The sequence below is a fragment of the Pinus tabuliformis genome, chromosome 2_1, assembly GCF_031772625.1.
Source record: "Pinus tabuliformis cultivar Carrire ecotype Pingquan chromosome 2_1, CPIR1, whole genome shotgun sequence".
Taxonomy (NCBI): domain Eukaryota; kingdom Viridiplantae; phylum Streptophyta; class Pinopsida; order Pinales; family Pinaceae; genus Pinus; species Pinus tabuliformis.
In genome coordinates this window covers 791,190,797-791,205,390 of record NC_142299.1, presented here as the reverse complement: position 1 = coordinate 791,205,390, position 14,594 = coordinate 791,190,797, and the positions used below count along the sequence as shown (strand labels likewise).

The 14,594-nt window shown below is 36.6% G+C and overlaps 1 protein-coding gene across 3 annotated transcripts; it reads left to right on the top strand.

Annotated features, from left to right (window-relative positions):
* Positions 1-5,259: 5,259 nt before the first annotated feature.
* Positions 5,260-6,629, top strand: LOC149202975 (cytochrome P450 78A4-like). Of its 3 annotated transcripts, XR_016253590.1 has the most exons (3): positions 5,260-5,361; positions 5,509-5,805; positions 5,907-6,628. XR_016253590.1 is itself a non-coding variant. In XM_089400080.1 (2 exons), the coding sequence occupies exons 1-2, from the start codon at positions 5,633-5,635 to the stop codon at positions 5,988-5,990; spliced, it is 201 nt and encodes a 66-aa protein (XP_089256206.1). In that variant the 5' UTR covers positions 5,296-5,632; the 3' UTR covers positions 5,991-6,627. The 3 variants fall into 3 exon arrangements, 1 of the variants encoding a protein (XP_089256206.1); XR_016253589.1 differs by having other exon boundaries at positions 5,296-5,805; positions 5,907-6,629; XM_089400080.1 differs by having other exon boundaries at positions 5,296-5,805; positions 5,963-6,627.
* The last annotated feature ends 7,965 nt before the right edge of the window (positions 6,630-14,594 follow it).

Here is a 14,594-nt window from a genome sequence, read left to right as displayed (position 1 = left end):
GAGATAAGAGTATGTGGGGTTTTCTTATGTATTTATGGTTGAGTGAGAATTTTTATGTTGCAGAGAGGTTTTGAGTTTTGATGTTGTTATGATTGAGCATAGAGTGATTAGTGGATCCAATATGAAAATCGATGAAACATGGTCTATAGTTTTTTTACCAAAGATTCATGGGTCCAGTATGAAAATATATGAAAGGTGGTACACAAGGGTTTGAAGGTTGGGGCCTTCAGGGCAAGTGGTGTCTTGTTGATTTAAGGAGTAGTGGATTCCTTCATGTGGTGGCCTCGAAAAATATTTGGGGTTTAGTGCCTCTAACATATCAGTGTCTGCAAAGCCATTCAGGAGTGGGTGCTTCCAAGCAGGTGGGTTCCTTCATCTCATTGGGGGTTTGTACCTCTAACATATGGGTGTCTAAATATAGTTATGGAAGTGGTGGCTTCCATCAGGTAGTGGCCTGGAGTGAGTAGGTTCTCGCATATTGCAAGTCGATTCTTGTACACTAGTGGGTGTGAGTGGTTGATGTAACATAAGATTATATCAAAGAAGAAAAAGAAGACAAAGTGTTTGGTGGGTTTTCTCCTAGAATTTTTTCCGCCTAATATCTACTGTTCTCATGTGCTTATGTGTTTCTCTCTTGGTTTACATGCCTTTATGTATTAATTTCTACTCATATGCTGAGTTCAAATCTGATATTATATTGTGCTTCTAATAATTGTATGATCAGTTAATTAAAAGGAAATATAAAAACTATAATTGGTGATCCATTGGTACAATATTGATTCACCCCCTCCCCTCTCACTATTGTCAATCTCCCAACACCTTTCTAAGATTATAAATTGACTATGTTCCATCTACAAAATTAATCTTTTATACTACAATTACAACACAAACAAATGGAAATAGAAAGTGTGAACTACATATATGGTGTATGTCAATTGATAAGTTCCAATGAGCCTTGAGTTGACAATTAAATGTATATTCTTTTGGTTGTCTTGATGAGTAATTAGAAGGGTCACTGAAAGGTTGATATTTATCTCAAAATTAACTATGCACTTTCTACTCTTTTAATTTAATTAATTAATTAAAATAATATAGCATGAACATGAGTTATGGTTTCTTGGGCATGTGGTATTAGTACTCCATGTTATTGTAGCAAAGACTATATATCTGTTAAGAATCTCCATAGTAAAGAGGGGGTTAATCTCCATGGTTAAGAATATTGTTACATGTTTTTTTAAATGTATATATGGTTAACTCATATATCTTTCTCTTATAATTAATAATAATGTAAAATAAAATTATTATTTAGTTAGTTTTTATGGGTTTTTTGAAATAATGACAATTTGAGATGTGTCATCAGGCAAGCATATTAGTCCCATTAGTATTTATATGGATGCACTAAGATTAAATTTTATTGTCACACAACTTATTTCATGATCTTGAAGGAGAAAAGAAAATCAACTTTTTATCACATTTTAATGAAAATAAAACAATTTATATTTTGTCATTTAACATACTCTTTTTAATCATGTAAATGTAACAAATATTAAGGAAATTTAATGTTTTATATAGGTATCTATGTTTTTTCTATAATTTAGATTTGTATTACCTTCAGAAATCCAGATACATCATTGATAGACCAACTGTAAAAAAATATGTTGACCTTAGTCTGCCATAAGGGAAATGGAATATGTTGGTCATTATAAGGAGACATGGATTTTCAACAAATATAAAAAAAAAAACAAATGATCATGGTGGTGCAATATAACAATGAGACTACACGATATAACAAAAAATTGTCATAAAAAAATATTCATGAGACTGAAGATGTCACTAAGGTAGGGTCCTCTACAATTGTAGAGGAGGAGAAACAAAATTTAACTTTTTCTCACTTTTTTATTTCCAGTGAAGGAGAAAAACAATTCATCATTTTATTACCTTTTTAGTGGCAATAAAAGTAGCTTATGTTTTATTATTTAACATCCTCTTTTTAATCATGTAAACATAATAAATATTAAAGAAAAATAATGTTATATATAACTTTTTATGTCTTTTTTCTTTATGTAAGTTAGATTTGTATTAATTTCATAAATCCAAATACATCCTCATAGACCATTTGTCAAAAAATATATAGACCTCAATCTACCATAAGGGAAATCATATCTCTTGGTTGATATAAGAAGACATGGAGTTTCAAGAAAAATAAAAGAAACAATAAATGAACATGGCGGTGCCATATGAAAATGAGACTAGCATTATAATAGAAAAACAACATAACAACATATTCATGACTCTGAAGATGTCACTGGGTAGGGTCCTTTGCACTTGTACCAACTGGCATAGAGGAATTGAACTCACATTGGAGGTGAATGTCTTGGTGTGCCAAGAAAGCATCTAATCTCTCTGGAGAAGACTTTTGTTTCCATTGAACCCTCTAGATTTCATTAACAAAGGAGATGATACCATTTATGTCCTCATATTTCTCCTTTAACACTCGACCTAACAGGGTCTTCAGTTATCGGGTAAAACAATGGAATGCATGTATTGATTTCTTCTTCCCTTGGTATGTTGAGGGTCAAGAATCCAATTAGAAACCTCCTCCATAATTTTTGAATCTGAGTATGCTTAGTGGTCATGAGTAGCATAAGTCTCATGCCAATGAATCTCCTCCCAAATGCTAGGAGAAGTCACTGAATGATAAATGGAAGTTGTTTCGTGGGCATTGGTCTAGGCACACCATTAGCCTTGCTAGCCATGGCCTCCAGCCCCTCTGCAACTACACATCTATGGTTGTGCGTTGTGGAAAAAGAGAAAAGTAACCCAACAAAAGGCCAATACAATCGACGCCACAAAGACCGATGAAATCTACCAATTAGAGCCCCCCTCCCTCGCGCTTGCCCCCCACTTTCAATCCAATAGCATAGGAGATATCCAAGAGCGTTGAAGCCCCCCTAAACAACAAATTACCAGATCAAAAACAACATTGAGAAACGCCACCCATGTTGATCTTCAACATAGTGAACCATGGTCGTATATGGTTGAGCATAGTTAATGGTAGATAACAAGGTCAACCATGGTTAACATGTTGAAGATGGACAACTACATTCAACCAAGGTCAATGTGGCCAAGACATGGTCAATAATGGTCTACGTGGTCAACATGGTTGAAAATTGTTAATCATGGTCAACCATGGTCAACATGGGCATCATGGTTAGCCATGGTTAGCCATAATCATCTACAAGTAAATATTAACAACCATGGTCTACCATTTTTAGCCATAGGAATCATATGTTGACCATAATCAACCATGGTCAAACATGGTCAAACAATGGGGGATTCACTTCATTGAGGAGTATCTCATTGTGTTCATTCATAAAGGGCGTTTTTTAAATTGTAAAAAATAGACTCAATGTATTTTAGGTATTGGGGGATGTGGGGTAGGGAGAAGTTATATGTATTCGACAGTATAAAAAGGGGTATTCAATAAAATTAGGGTTACTTTTATTAGAAAGTTATATTGGGAGGAGGTTCAACAAAAATATTTTGGAAGGTTTTTATCAATATGTAATGAGATTAGGGTATTCTCTAATATACCATGAACATAGATACTATGACATAGGTTAACTAGGTGCAGACCGTGTCTCTCTATATATATATATATATATATATATATATATATATATATATATATATCTTACCCTTATATCCTCCTTATTCTTAAAAATATTCTATAGATATTGAGTTAAATATCTAGCATTCACCTTTTCAATATTGGGGAAGGCTTCTTATTTCAGCTTAAGGTGGATGGGGATGTTGACTTCTTTTTTTTTTTTTGTTAATTGAGGGCTAGATTGATTCTCAAGGGAATATGCTCAACTTATTCTTAATGCTTATCAATTGAAGTGTATTAAAGAGTTCGTTAGGTTGCATTGATTTTTAATAGATTTAAAAATTATTTTTGTGCCATGTGGCTCCCCACCCACCAATTTCCTAGGGATTTAGGATTATTTCAATTCTAATAAGTTCATACATGATAAGTTCCTCATTATTATTTATAACATTCATTTATATATAAACAAATTTTATTTAGAAAATTGCTCTATTATTTTTAATAAATTTAAAATATTAGATTAGTGCCACATAGCTCCCCACCCACCAATTTCCTAAGGATTTCAGATTATTCCAATATTAATAAGTTCCTCCATGATAAGTTCCTCATTATTTTTTATAACATTCATTTATAATTTTATTTTTTCTTAAGTTAAAGTTGACCCATAACCTTTTTATACATGGTTAAGGAAAATGTGTGCATTAGTAAGTTATTCTTTGTGTTGCAATAACTTTTTTGGTTATATTTATAAAGCTTTGCTATATCAACTACATTAATATTTTTAATGTGGTTGTACTAGTTAATAATTAAATTAAAATTTTAGAAATCCTCTCATAAAAGAAGCATACTTATCCACATAAAAATGAGTATTATCTAACTATTAGATATTTAAACTATTTTATTTTATTTTTATTTTTTTGAGTTTCAAATCTTGATTTTTGTTATTTAAACTAAGTTTTTTATTATATTTATAAATTTAACAACAACCTCCCCTAGTTCGAACAAATTAGACCAAAAAACTTTATGCATATATAAAAAAAAAAAAACACAAACAACTTTTATCAAATAGACTTTTCATTATGACAAATTCCTGAGCGTGAGAGGTAAGCACTAATGGCCGTCAAAGCTATTTCTGAAGCCTGAGGGATAAGCACTACACGTGCAGCCGCCCCCACCAATTTCCCCATATTGCTGCTTGACACTGTTTGACAGCTCACTAATTTACAAATATATTCCATAATGATCTATCTGTGTAGCGACAGTAAGATGTGATCGATGTGGAGTGCAACAATGGACTGAATTGCCAGCCTAGACAGTAGACTGAACGAATTTCGTGGAATCATGTGTCGCCATATAAACGGAGGTGAATTATTGCTGTCGGCGCAGCTCATTCAATGGAGGTGGTATTCAATGTCCCTTTCGCGCAGACAGAAAGCGAGCTGGATACAGCCAAAACCCAGTTGTATACCTCCAAACGCTGTCACCAAAGACCATAAAATACGTTCGCCGTGTCAGATCATGTCGTTATCTTGTCCAATCCCCGTGACAAGTAGATCATGAAGGGCCAGTCTGGGCCCCTCACGCACAGCTGCGTTTGATAGCACACCAACTTTCCGACTCCTTCCGCCGCTTCTGTCGTCTCAATATAATAGACGTCCTTCCTCGCATTCCTTCCACTCAATTCATCTTTTCCTTCTCTATATCTGATGCAATGGAGAATCCTGCAACCTCTGCAATAGGGGAAAGGGATGGTGAGTATAGCCCATCCTCCTCTTACAATGATTGGAGCCCGTAATTATTTCTTACATTTCACTGAAAATATTTCTCCATGGCAGCAGTGGCCTCTGTATTAACACTTGTTGTCTCTGCTTATATGGTCTCTTGGTTCGGCCCTGAAGGTTGTGCATGGCCGAGGAAGACACAAGAAAGGCGTCGCAAATACTGGCCCCAGTGGACGGCCGATAACCAGAAGTCTTGAGGACATGAGTGGGCTGCCTTGCTGACTGCGGCGCCAAGAATTTTATGGCGTTTAACTTGGGCTCATCACCAGCCGTGATTACATCACATCCTGAGCTGGCCAGAGCCTTGCTCGGCTCCCCTCACTTTGCAGACCGATCCGGCAAACAATCCGCGCAGCAGTTGATGTTTGGCAGGGCGATGGCATTTGCGCCCAATGGTGATTATTGGGGACTAAGGTATTATAACTAAACTAAACACTTTACTATTCTTTAGATAAATTACAGTTTTAGTCTTATTAATTTATTTTGGAAATGGATGCAATCAATGATCTCCGCAGCACATACACAAGCGCTTTGTTTACATAATTGACAATGGCAGAGTTTTGTCGTACAGTGCACCTTACCACCATTTTGCGATTTAGGTGCTTCTGAATTTCTGATGGTGATCGATTCAGTTTCACCATAAAAACAATTTAAACATTTTCATGATGGGATTTCTTGAAAAAACTAATGGTAAGTGGTCGCAAATCTCATCGCCTTTCCAAACATCAATAGCTGAGCGGATTGTTTAAGATCATATTGGTCTGCGAAGTGAGGGTAGCTGAGCAAGTCTCTGGCCACATCAGGATCCGATGTAATCACGGTCGGCGTTGAGCCCAAGCTATAAACGTCATAAACTTCTTGGTGTCATAAGCGCGAACCAGACATTGAAGCCTGCGACGAGAAAACTTACGCTCATGTCCATAAGGCTTACGATTATCGGTCCTCTTCTGGAGCCGTTGCGACTCCTTTCTTGTGTCTTCCAGCCCATGAACAGCCTCCAGGGCTGAACCAAGAGCCCATAGCAACGCAAACATCAGAGATATCCAGTGCTATATTCAGAGGCCACTGCTACCGTACAGAAATATGGCCAGTGGATTGTAAGAAATAACCACGTATTCCATTCCTGGTAAGAAGTGGAATTGCTAGGATTCTCCATTGGAGAGAAAACATGATGGAATGAATAAAAAGAAGGCGAGATTAATGGAATTTCAAATTTATCTTGCTTTTCACATGGAAACTTGAAGGGGTCATTTTTATTTATTTTTCACATGTGACATTATGTTTTATGTTTTATATACTTGCTGGTAGTTATTTTTAGAAGGAGAATATTCTAAATATAATAGCTAGTTTGCGTAGCTTTATAAGACAGATATTTTGTTTATAAAATGTATTTCAGCTGTGTTTAAATAGAGAACACTATTATTTTTCTTTTTATATATTTTTTTGTGTGGCTGAAAATTTTCTATTTTCAGCAGATTTACTAGAAAATGGCAACCAGAAATAGATATTGCAACTAAACAATTTGTTTAAATTATTTATTAAAATTAATATAATGCAACTTAACTACTTATTAATTTGTCTAGATTACTTATTAGAATTTATAATATGCAACATAAATACTTATGTGCGAAATTTAGAAGTTTAACGTTTTAATTTGTTTGTACGAGTGACTTTTGAGGTTTCACAATTTTCCTTCACCATCAAATGCAAAAAAAACAAGGGAAGCTGCGACGCAGCAAGTCCCTGCATTGAGTGGGTAGTTATGGACTCAGAGGGAGTAGTTTAATGCCCAGTAAGAAAGCAAGCTTGTGTTTGAGATAGATACCTAAAAACTAACTTACATGTTTTCAGTGAATTTTTCAGCGAAGGTAAACTAATAAATATTGGCTGAACAGAGTGGGGTAGTTATGGACTCAGAGCGAGCAGTTTAATGCCCAGTAAGAAAGCAAGCTTGTGTTTGAGATAGATACCTGAAAACTAACTTACATGTTTTTAACAGATTTATGTAAAATTGAAATTCACTGCAGGTGAATGTTTCAGCGAAGGTAAACTAATAAATATTAGCTGAACAAATCTAACAATAACAGAAAGCAAACTTACCAAATCTTGCACAACAAATTTAGCAAATTTAGAATAGAGAAGTTATATGGAAATATTCTCGAAGTACCTCTTCTTCATGAAGCTTTCTAATTCACACAAGACCAGAGGATTGAAGTGGAGCTTTTCTTCTCCCACCTCTGGTTACAATAGAAGAAGCATTTTTCCACCCAACCATTTGCATTCTTCTTGGTAAATGCATCAAGAGCATAAGCTACAGTTTATCCAAGAGTCCCCCCTGTAGCTCCACAAGCCAATTTAGTTACCACATGCAAATATTTCCCTCAACAAGACCCAAGCGTCTGGATTAGACTAACTAGTCCTTCAAAGACTCTTAAACTGTGAAATTCAGCTCGACATATTCCAGGTCAAAGACATCTGGCCGTAAAAGACTTATTTATGTAGCTTCCATGTCAAATACATCTTGTTCTAAAAAACTTTAGAACTTAGTGACCACAATGAAAACTAAATTTAAAAAACCTACATTCATCTTTTTAAATTTGAAGTGCGATAAGAAAACAGTGACTGAGTTTCTAAATTCACAAATTACCTGGCTTGGGTTAAAAACGAGAAATAGGTAGGTCAAATAGAGGAAAAGGCATTAATTATTCTGTGATATTCACCATGTTTACTGTAAACCTACATGATCTTTGTACCATCATGAGATAAGTAACACCATATCTATGTAGAATGACTCATACTTACTAAGCTTATAGTAATAACAAGAAAGCACACTAGTTGAGCTTATACAGTATAATGGAGATCATACTAATAACATGGTACAAGTGTGACATTAAAGTCATTACACATATCACACCCTATTCCATCGATATAAATGTAATACTACTAATGAAGCAAGAGGTTACTTGATACAGGTAAGTAATAGTGACCATTAAGCCTAATACAGCTAATAACATGCTCTCCTATCAAACCTCTTATAACAGTAAAGAAATGGTATTCAGACTAGTTCTCAAACCTTAACAAGACTAATAGAGTATGTATATAATATATATGGGATTAGCTTCGGGTTAAGTAAGCTGACAAAGCCTTTGAATAGCTACCATATTTCCCTAATCAGTTGGTTTCTACTTAGAAAGAACAGTGAAAAGATGCTACCATATTTCCCTAATCAGTTGGTTTCTACAATGTCCATACAGGGTCGAGCCAGATTAAAGCTATGCTATATTGTTGAAATGAAAGTTCAAGTTCAAAACTAACACAAATGTTTATGCTTTCCAATAACAGGAGAAGCCCATGATGCCCAGTGGCATACCATGATTTAATAGAATTGAGCTGGAGCCCCTTTTAAACGAATTCTTCCAATATATAAAAAATACCTAAAAGCATTACCTATCCTTTGTGCTCCAAGACTTTGTTTTGAAGGTGGAAATTCTTTCCACAACTGTACACAACAAGTGAAGATGATTCAAGCCATTTGCCTTTCTACAATATTTAGCCAACAAGTAAATCATTCATGGAAGCTTCATTCCACAGGTTTTGTTACACCACGGCTCTAGACTGATACCTCGTTTGCTATAGATGATGAAGATGAACCCAAAGGTTCAACATTATGAACTTTCGAAGAAACACTATCAGCTGGAGTGAAAATTTGTTCTGATGAATCGAGTGGTTTACTTCGGGGCATGTCAGTTGCATTGCTTAGCAAATGAGTATCTTGAGTCTAAGTAGAGGATGAAGTAACAGACATATCCTTTTCTCTGGACTGATACCTCGTTTGTTATAGATGATGAAGATGAACCCAAAGGTTCAACATTATGAACTTTTGAAGAAACACTATCAGTTGGAGTGAAAAGTTGTTCTGATGAATCCAGTGGTTTACTTTGGGGCATGTCAGTTGCATTGCTTAGCAAATGAGTATCTTGAGTCTGAGTAGAGGATGAAGTAACAGACATATCCTTTTCTGAAGTTGATGTAAGGTGAGTTTGTGTTATGCCATGACCCCTTGTCAGAGAAACTGGAACTGCAGCACCATCATGAACAATAGGCCGTGAAAGCTCAGTGCTAGAAGCCCCGGAAGTTTCAAGCTTGGGAACAATGGACTGTGCATCCATCCTAGAGGAAACAATTTGTGCTGGTGATTGATGTACAAAATTAGATCTTTGGGGTGGAACTAAATTTTTTGGATGTGGATAAAAAGTAGATGAAGGATGACCATTCGATCCTGTCTGTATAGGGTAAAAATTCATAGCATGTGAAACACCTGGAGGACGTGAGAGAATAAAGCCATTTGTTGCCATTCTCACTGACAAGGAAATAGATCCTAGAAGAGAAGTTGTGGCAGCATTATCTGACTCAGATTTCTTACCACCGGAATCAAACCTTAGCTCTTCATGAATCTCTAGATGAGTAATTTTCACCACCTTATTGGTATGGGCAAGAATATGGTGATTCATCATTGGAGACCTAAACTGTGTACCAGAAATCCCGCTTGGTAGCTTGGTCCCCATGGGAAGACTCATTTGATTACGTAGATGATGGACTATCTGTGGTAGTTGTTGCGATGAAAATTGACCACCAATGGGATTAATATGTTGAGGCATACCATGTAGTGAAGGTGGCAGTATATGTGATTGAACATTCAAACGTTGCCCTTGTTGCATCAGCACTTGCTGTGAACGCAAGGCAGGTGATGGTAATGTTGGTGGTGATCGCGGAGGAGTACCCGAAAATTGTTGTGAACTTGGTGCATATAGGACTTGTGCCACCAGAAGTAGGGTGTTGTTGTGCCAGAGATATTGGATGTCCACCACCATCATGTAAATATTTCCTCCCTTGAACTTAAGACTCCAGTATTTGATTTTGTTGACAAGAGAAAAAAGAGTGAAAAGATAATATGGAGAAGAATCAAGTAAAAGTTGAAGGTTCAAGAATTACTGCAAATTTCTCAACATACTTGGCGATGTGCTTGTGGTTCAGCTGAAACAACAGGCAGTGTATTGAGAGAAGCAGCATTTGTATCCAAATTTTGGTTTATCTTCTAAACCTAAATCTATAATTAATAATTTAAATTGATTTGAGACTATGACTTTATATAGAGGATGGTGTGAGTAGCACTTCTATAGACCAGGAGATAGTTCAAATTCTATAGTAGGCATGCTCTACTATTTTTACAATGCTCTTGTCTACAATGCAAAGAAGAGCAGGAACTTTGGAATTGTATTTGAAATGAAAATTCAAGTTCAAAACTAAAACAAACGTTTATTCTTTCCAGGAACAGGAGAAGCCCATGATGCTTAGTAGCATACCATAATTTAATAGAATTGAGCCAGAGCCCCTTTTAAACAAATTCTTCCAATATATAAAAAAAAAAAAACCTAAAAGTGTTACCTATCCTTTGTGCTCCAAGACTTTGTTTTGAAGGTGGAAATTCTTTCCACAGTTGTACACAACAAGTGAAGATGATTCAAGCCATTTGCCTTTCTACAATATTCAGCCAGCAAGTCCAACTCCTATTACAAGTGTATAACTAAGCTATATAGTACAAGTTATTACTTATTAGCCAATCACTTAATTACCAGATATAATCAGGAAATAAACTGACAGTTATTGCAAAAGAAACCAACATCACCAGTTTATACAATAGAGATTATAATCACATAAAACATAAATAGTCAATAGTTTAGTAAACAAGCAGTTTTAAAAAGAAAGACCTTGTGGTGATTCTGCTCATCAAGGTTGGGAGGTGTTGAGCTAGTTCGAGCAGGTATCTGCAATCCAACGGACATATCAGAAGGCATTCAACAATTAAACTCCATTTAATGTGCACTAATTAAGATCACCAGGATAGATAGAAAAAATAATACATAATTATTGACGAACCTGCAAGCCATTTACAAACCCAGGACTTATGCTGCCAAATTGAAATGCAAATGATTGTTCATATACAGCTCTAGAAACCTCCTCAGAAGCATCTACACATCAAGTTATATGATCAGTATGATAGAAAAATAGCCTGTAAAGGCCCTATATATTTTCCTAACTGATCCTTCCAATGGATGTGCAAGGGAGAGTTGAAATGCCAACGATAGGGAGAAACTACGTGATTTGACTTAAAGTGATTAAAAAACTAAAAATAAAAACACCTCCATGTGGGCCCTCCCATGAGGGCCACATGCCTCACCTCCTTCTCCATGGCATAGCATGCAGGGCCTAAACCATGCCACTTAACATTGTATCGTGGTCATATGTCAATACAGGAGGCAGAAGGATAATACAGTAGGCATGCTCTACTATTTTTACAATGCTCTTGTCTACAATGCAAAGAAGAGTAGGAAATTCGGAATTGTATTTGAAGTGAAAGTTCAAGTTCAAAACTAACACAAATGTCAATACAGGAGGCAGAAGGATAATCCAACTGCCCATTGCAGGTGCACTAGTTTCAACTTCATGGCCTTCTGCGCTAGTCACTCTATACATGGACTCTTACTACCTTAGCTGCTGGCTCAAATGTTTAAGCTCTTGGCTATTTAACCATCTAAGCTCCATGCCCTGTTGGCTGTTTAACAGTCTAACCTCCTTGACTGTCAGCCCTTCCCTGCACTGTTAAGGACCTCGGTTCTTCCAGCTCAAGATACTGACAGACACATGGGACGGAGCTCTCTGCCAGAAGAGAAGCAGAAGAGGATATTTTGCAAAGTATGGTACCTCCCTTTCCGTCTCGGTAAGCCTGCCATTGCTTAGGTTTCATTTTTTTTGCTCTCATTTAGATCTTAGCAAAGAGTAGCTTCTTCCAGTGCCAGTTCATTTCTTCTTCCAGCCCACCTCCTCAAGCAGCCCATGGTGCCAAGGATGCCCCTAATCATCCCCCAAGGAAAATCTCCCAAGAACTTTTAACGCAGCATGATAAACATACTCAGTCGGGTTGTCAAGCTTGATTCTATAAGGAATGGAGCCCCACACCTTGGAAAAGTGTTGGATGTCGGGAAAGAGAGCAAGCGAGCTTCTTTCACCCCTAACCTTCCTGAAATGGGCTTTAGCTATGTTCGAGAGCCTCTTAATTGGGTTAGTGGATGCTTCCCCTATTCCATTATCTTCAAGAGTTGAAGCCTTCGGGACAACCCAATGCTTGAAATATTTTTCCATCAACCCCTCGGCCCTTCGGCCCTTCAGCCCCTCGACCCCTCGACCCTCTTTCACTATTTCTTTTTGCTTGCACTGTATTTTGGGAGCCATATCTATGTCCTGTAACTCATTCATATCGACATCTGCTAAGTGACTAAGGGCATAACGAAGGTACTGGAATTTCTATAAGTATGTGTGCCCCTCTCAGACTCCACCCAGTGTAGGATGGTCAATGGGCTCATCCCTGTTTCTTCTGTGTCGAAAGCATCCAACCAGCCCATCTTCTGTGTACTGCTTGGGAACCTGCTTGCTAATAGCTTGCCCTTGGAATCTAGGAAGGGAGGGCAGCAAAAGATTTTCTGGGCATATAATAAGTGATTCTGTAGGAAAAGACAATATGATTCCAACAAGATCACAAGCTTCACCTGTATCGCTTTGAAGCACAGACTCCAAATCTTCAGGGATTGATCCAGATACAATTATATCAGAGTGATATCTGGATGTTTTTCTAGAATTTATGTGCTCCAAACACATAGAAAATGTTCGATTTCCTTCTCTCTTATGAAAGCCTCTTTCTTCTTAAGGTCCTCCAACTCTTTCTTCAAGCGCTCCTCAAGCTATGTGTTAAGTGTGAAGCCAAATTCATGAATCACATGCAGGATTCTAGATTCTTCTACACCGCCAGTAGTTTCTAGAATCACATGCAGGATTCTAGATTCTTCAACACTGCCATTAGTTTCTAGATCATTCCAGATCTCCATCTGAATCAGATACAGGATTCTAGATGCTTCTTCTGCCTCTATAAATTTGTAATTTCTCTGGCCAAGGAATGCAAGCCAAGGCCCAAGCCTATTATGTAATGCAAAGTGATTTCTGTTCTCCAGTGATTGTTTTATCTATTCTGTTGTTTCTGATTGAGTAATCTTGTTGTTTCTCCATTTGTTTGTCTCTGAAATTATTCTTTGCTATTGCCGTCTAAGTCTCTGAGTATAAATCTGTTGTGTGTTATGTATGCTCTGATCTAACAACTGGTATCAGAGCTAGGGTCGAATATCCACTGTGCAAGCCACTTAGTGCCATCGCCTTACTCTGGCAGCGTTCGTTAAAACGTTGGTTGTTACCCATGAAGCTGTTGAAGGATTTGTCTAGGAAATAGTTGAGGAACACTGGAACTAAAAGACAGTTGCTGCAAGAAAGACAAGGTCGTGGACCTATGTTGAAACGTGTTGCTGGAGTTTGAAATATGGAGATCTGTACGTGTTGCTGGAGTTTGAAATACGGAGATCTGTGGAGATTGGAGTTGAAACGTGGTGTTCGTAAATTTTTTTTACATCAAGCTTGCATGTATACATCAATTGTTTTTCTCAAACCAACATATGTATGTGTGAAATGTGAAAAGGTTAAAACATTATATATGAAAATATATAATTATATGTTGGAATTTTGAAAAGTATATTTTAAAAGGAGCAGGAATTTTGAAAAGGGTATTTTAAAAGGAGGAAGGTCATTATTACTAAATTTTAAAGAGTAATAATTAAAGTTTTATTTTTAAGTGGAGTTTTTGTGTTTTGGGGCGTGAATTTGATTGAAAATGGAGACAACAGTTACAGATATGGAGAAGTTGAGCGGGGCTAATTTTTCCCTATGGAAATCACAGATGGAGGATATACTGATTTTAAAGGATCAGTATTTGTTGATTGAGGGCACAACAAAGAAACCCTCATCGATGACAAATGAAGAGTGGAATAAACTAGATAGAAAGGCTATTGCAACAATCTGCCAATATTTAGCAAAGACTGTTTATTTCAATGTGTCTAGAGAAAATACGGCAGAAGGATTATGGAAAAAGCTCCATGATCTATATGAGAAGAACACGGCATCAAACAAAGTGTTCTTGATGAAGAAGCTTTACAATCTCAAAATGAAGGAGGGTGCTTCAGTTGTTGAGCACTTGAATGCATTTAATATTATTACTAATCAACTTGCCTCTGTTAAAATCATTTTAGATGATGAAATTAGAGCCA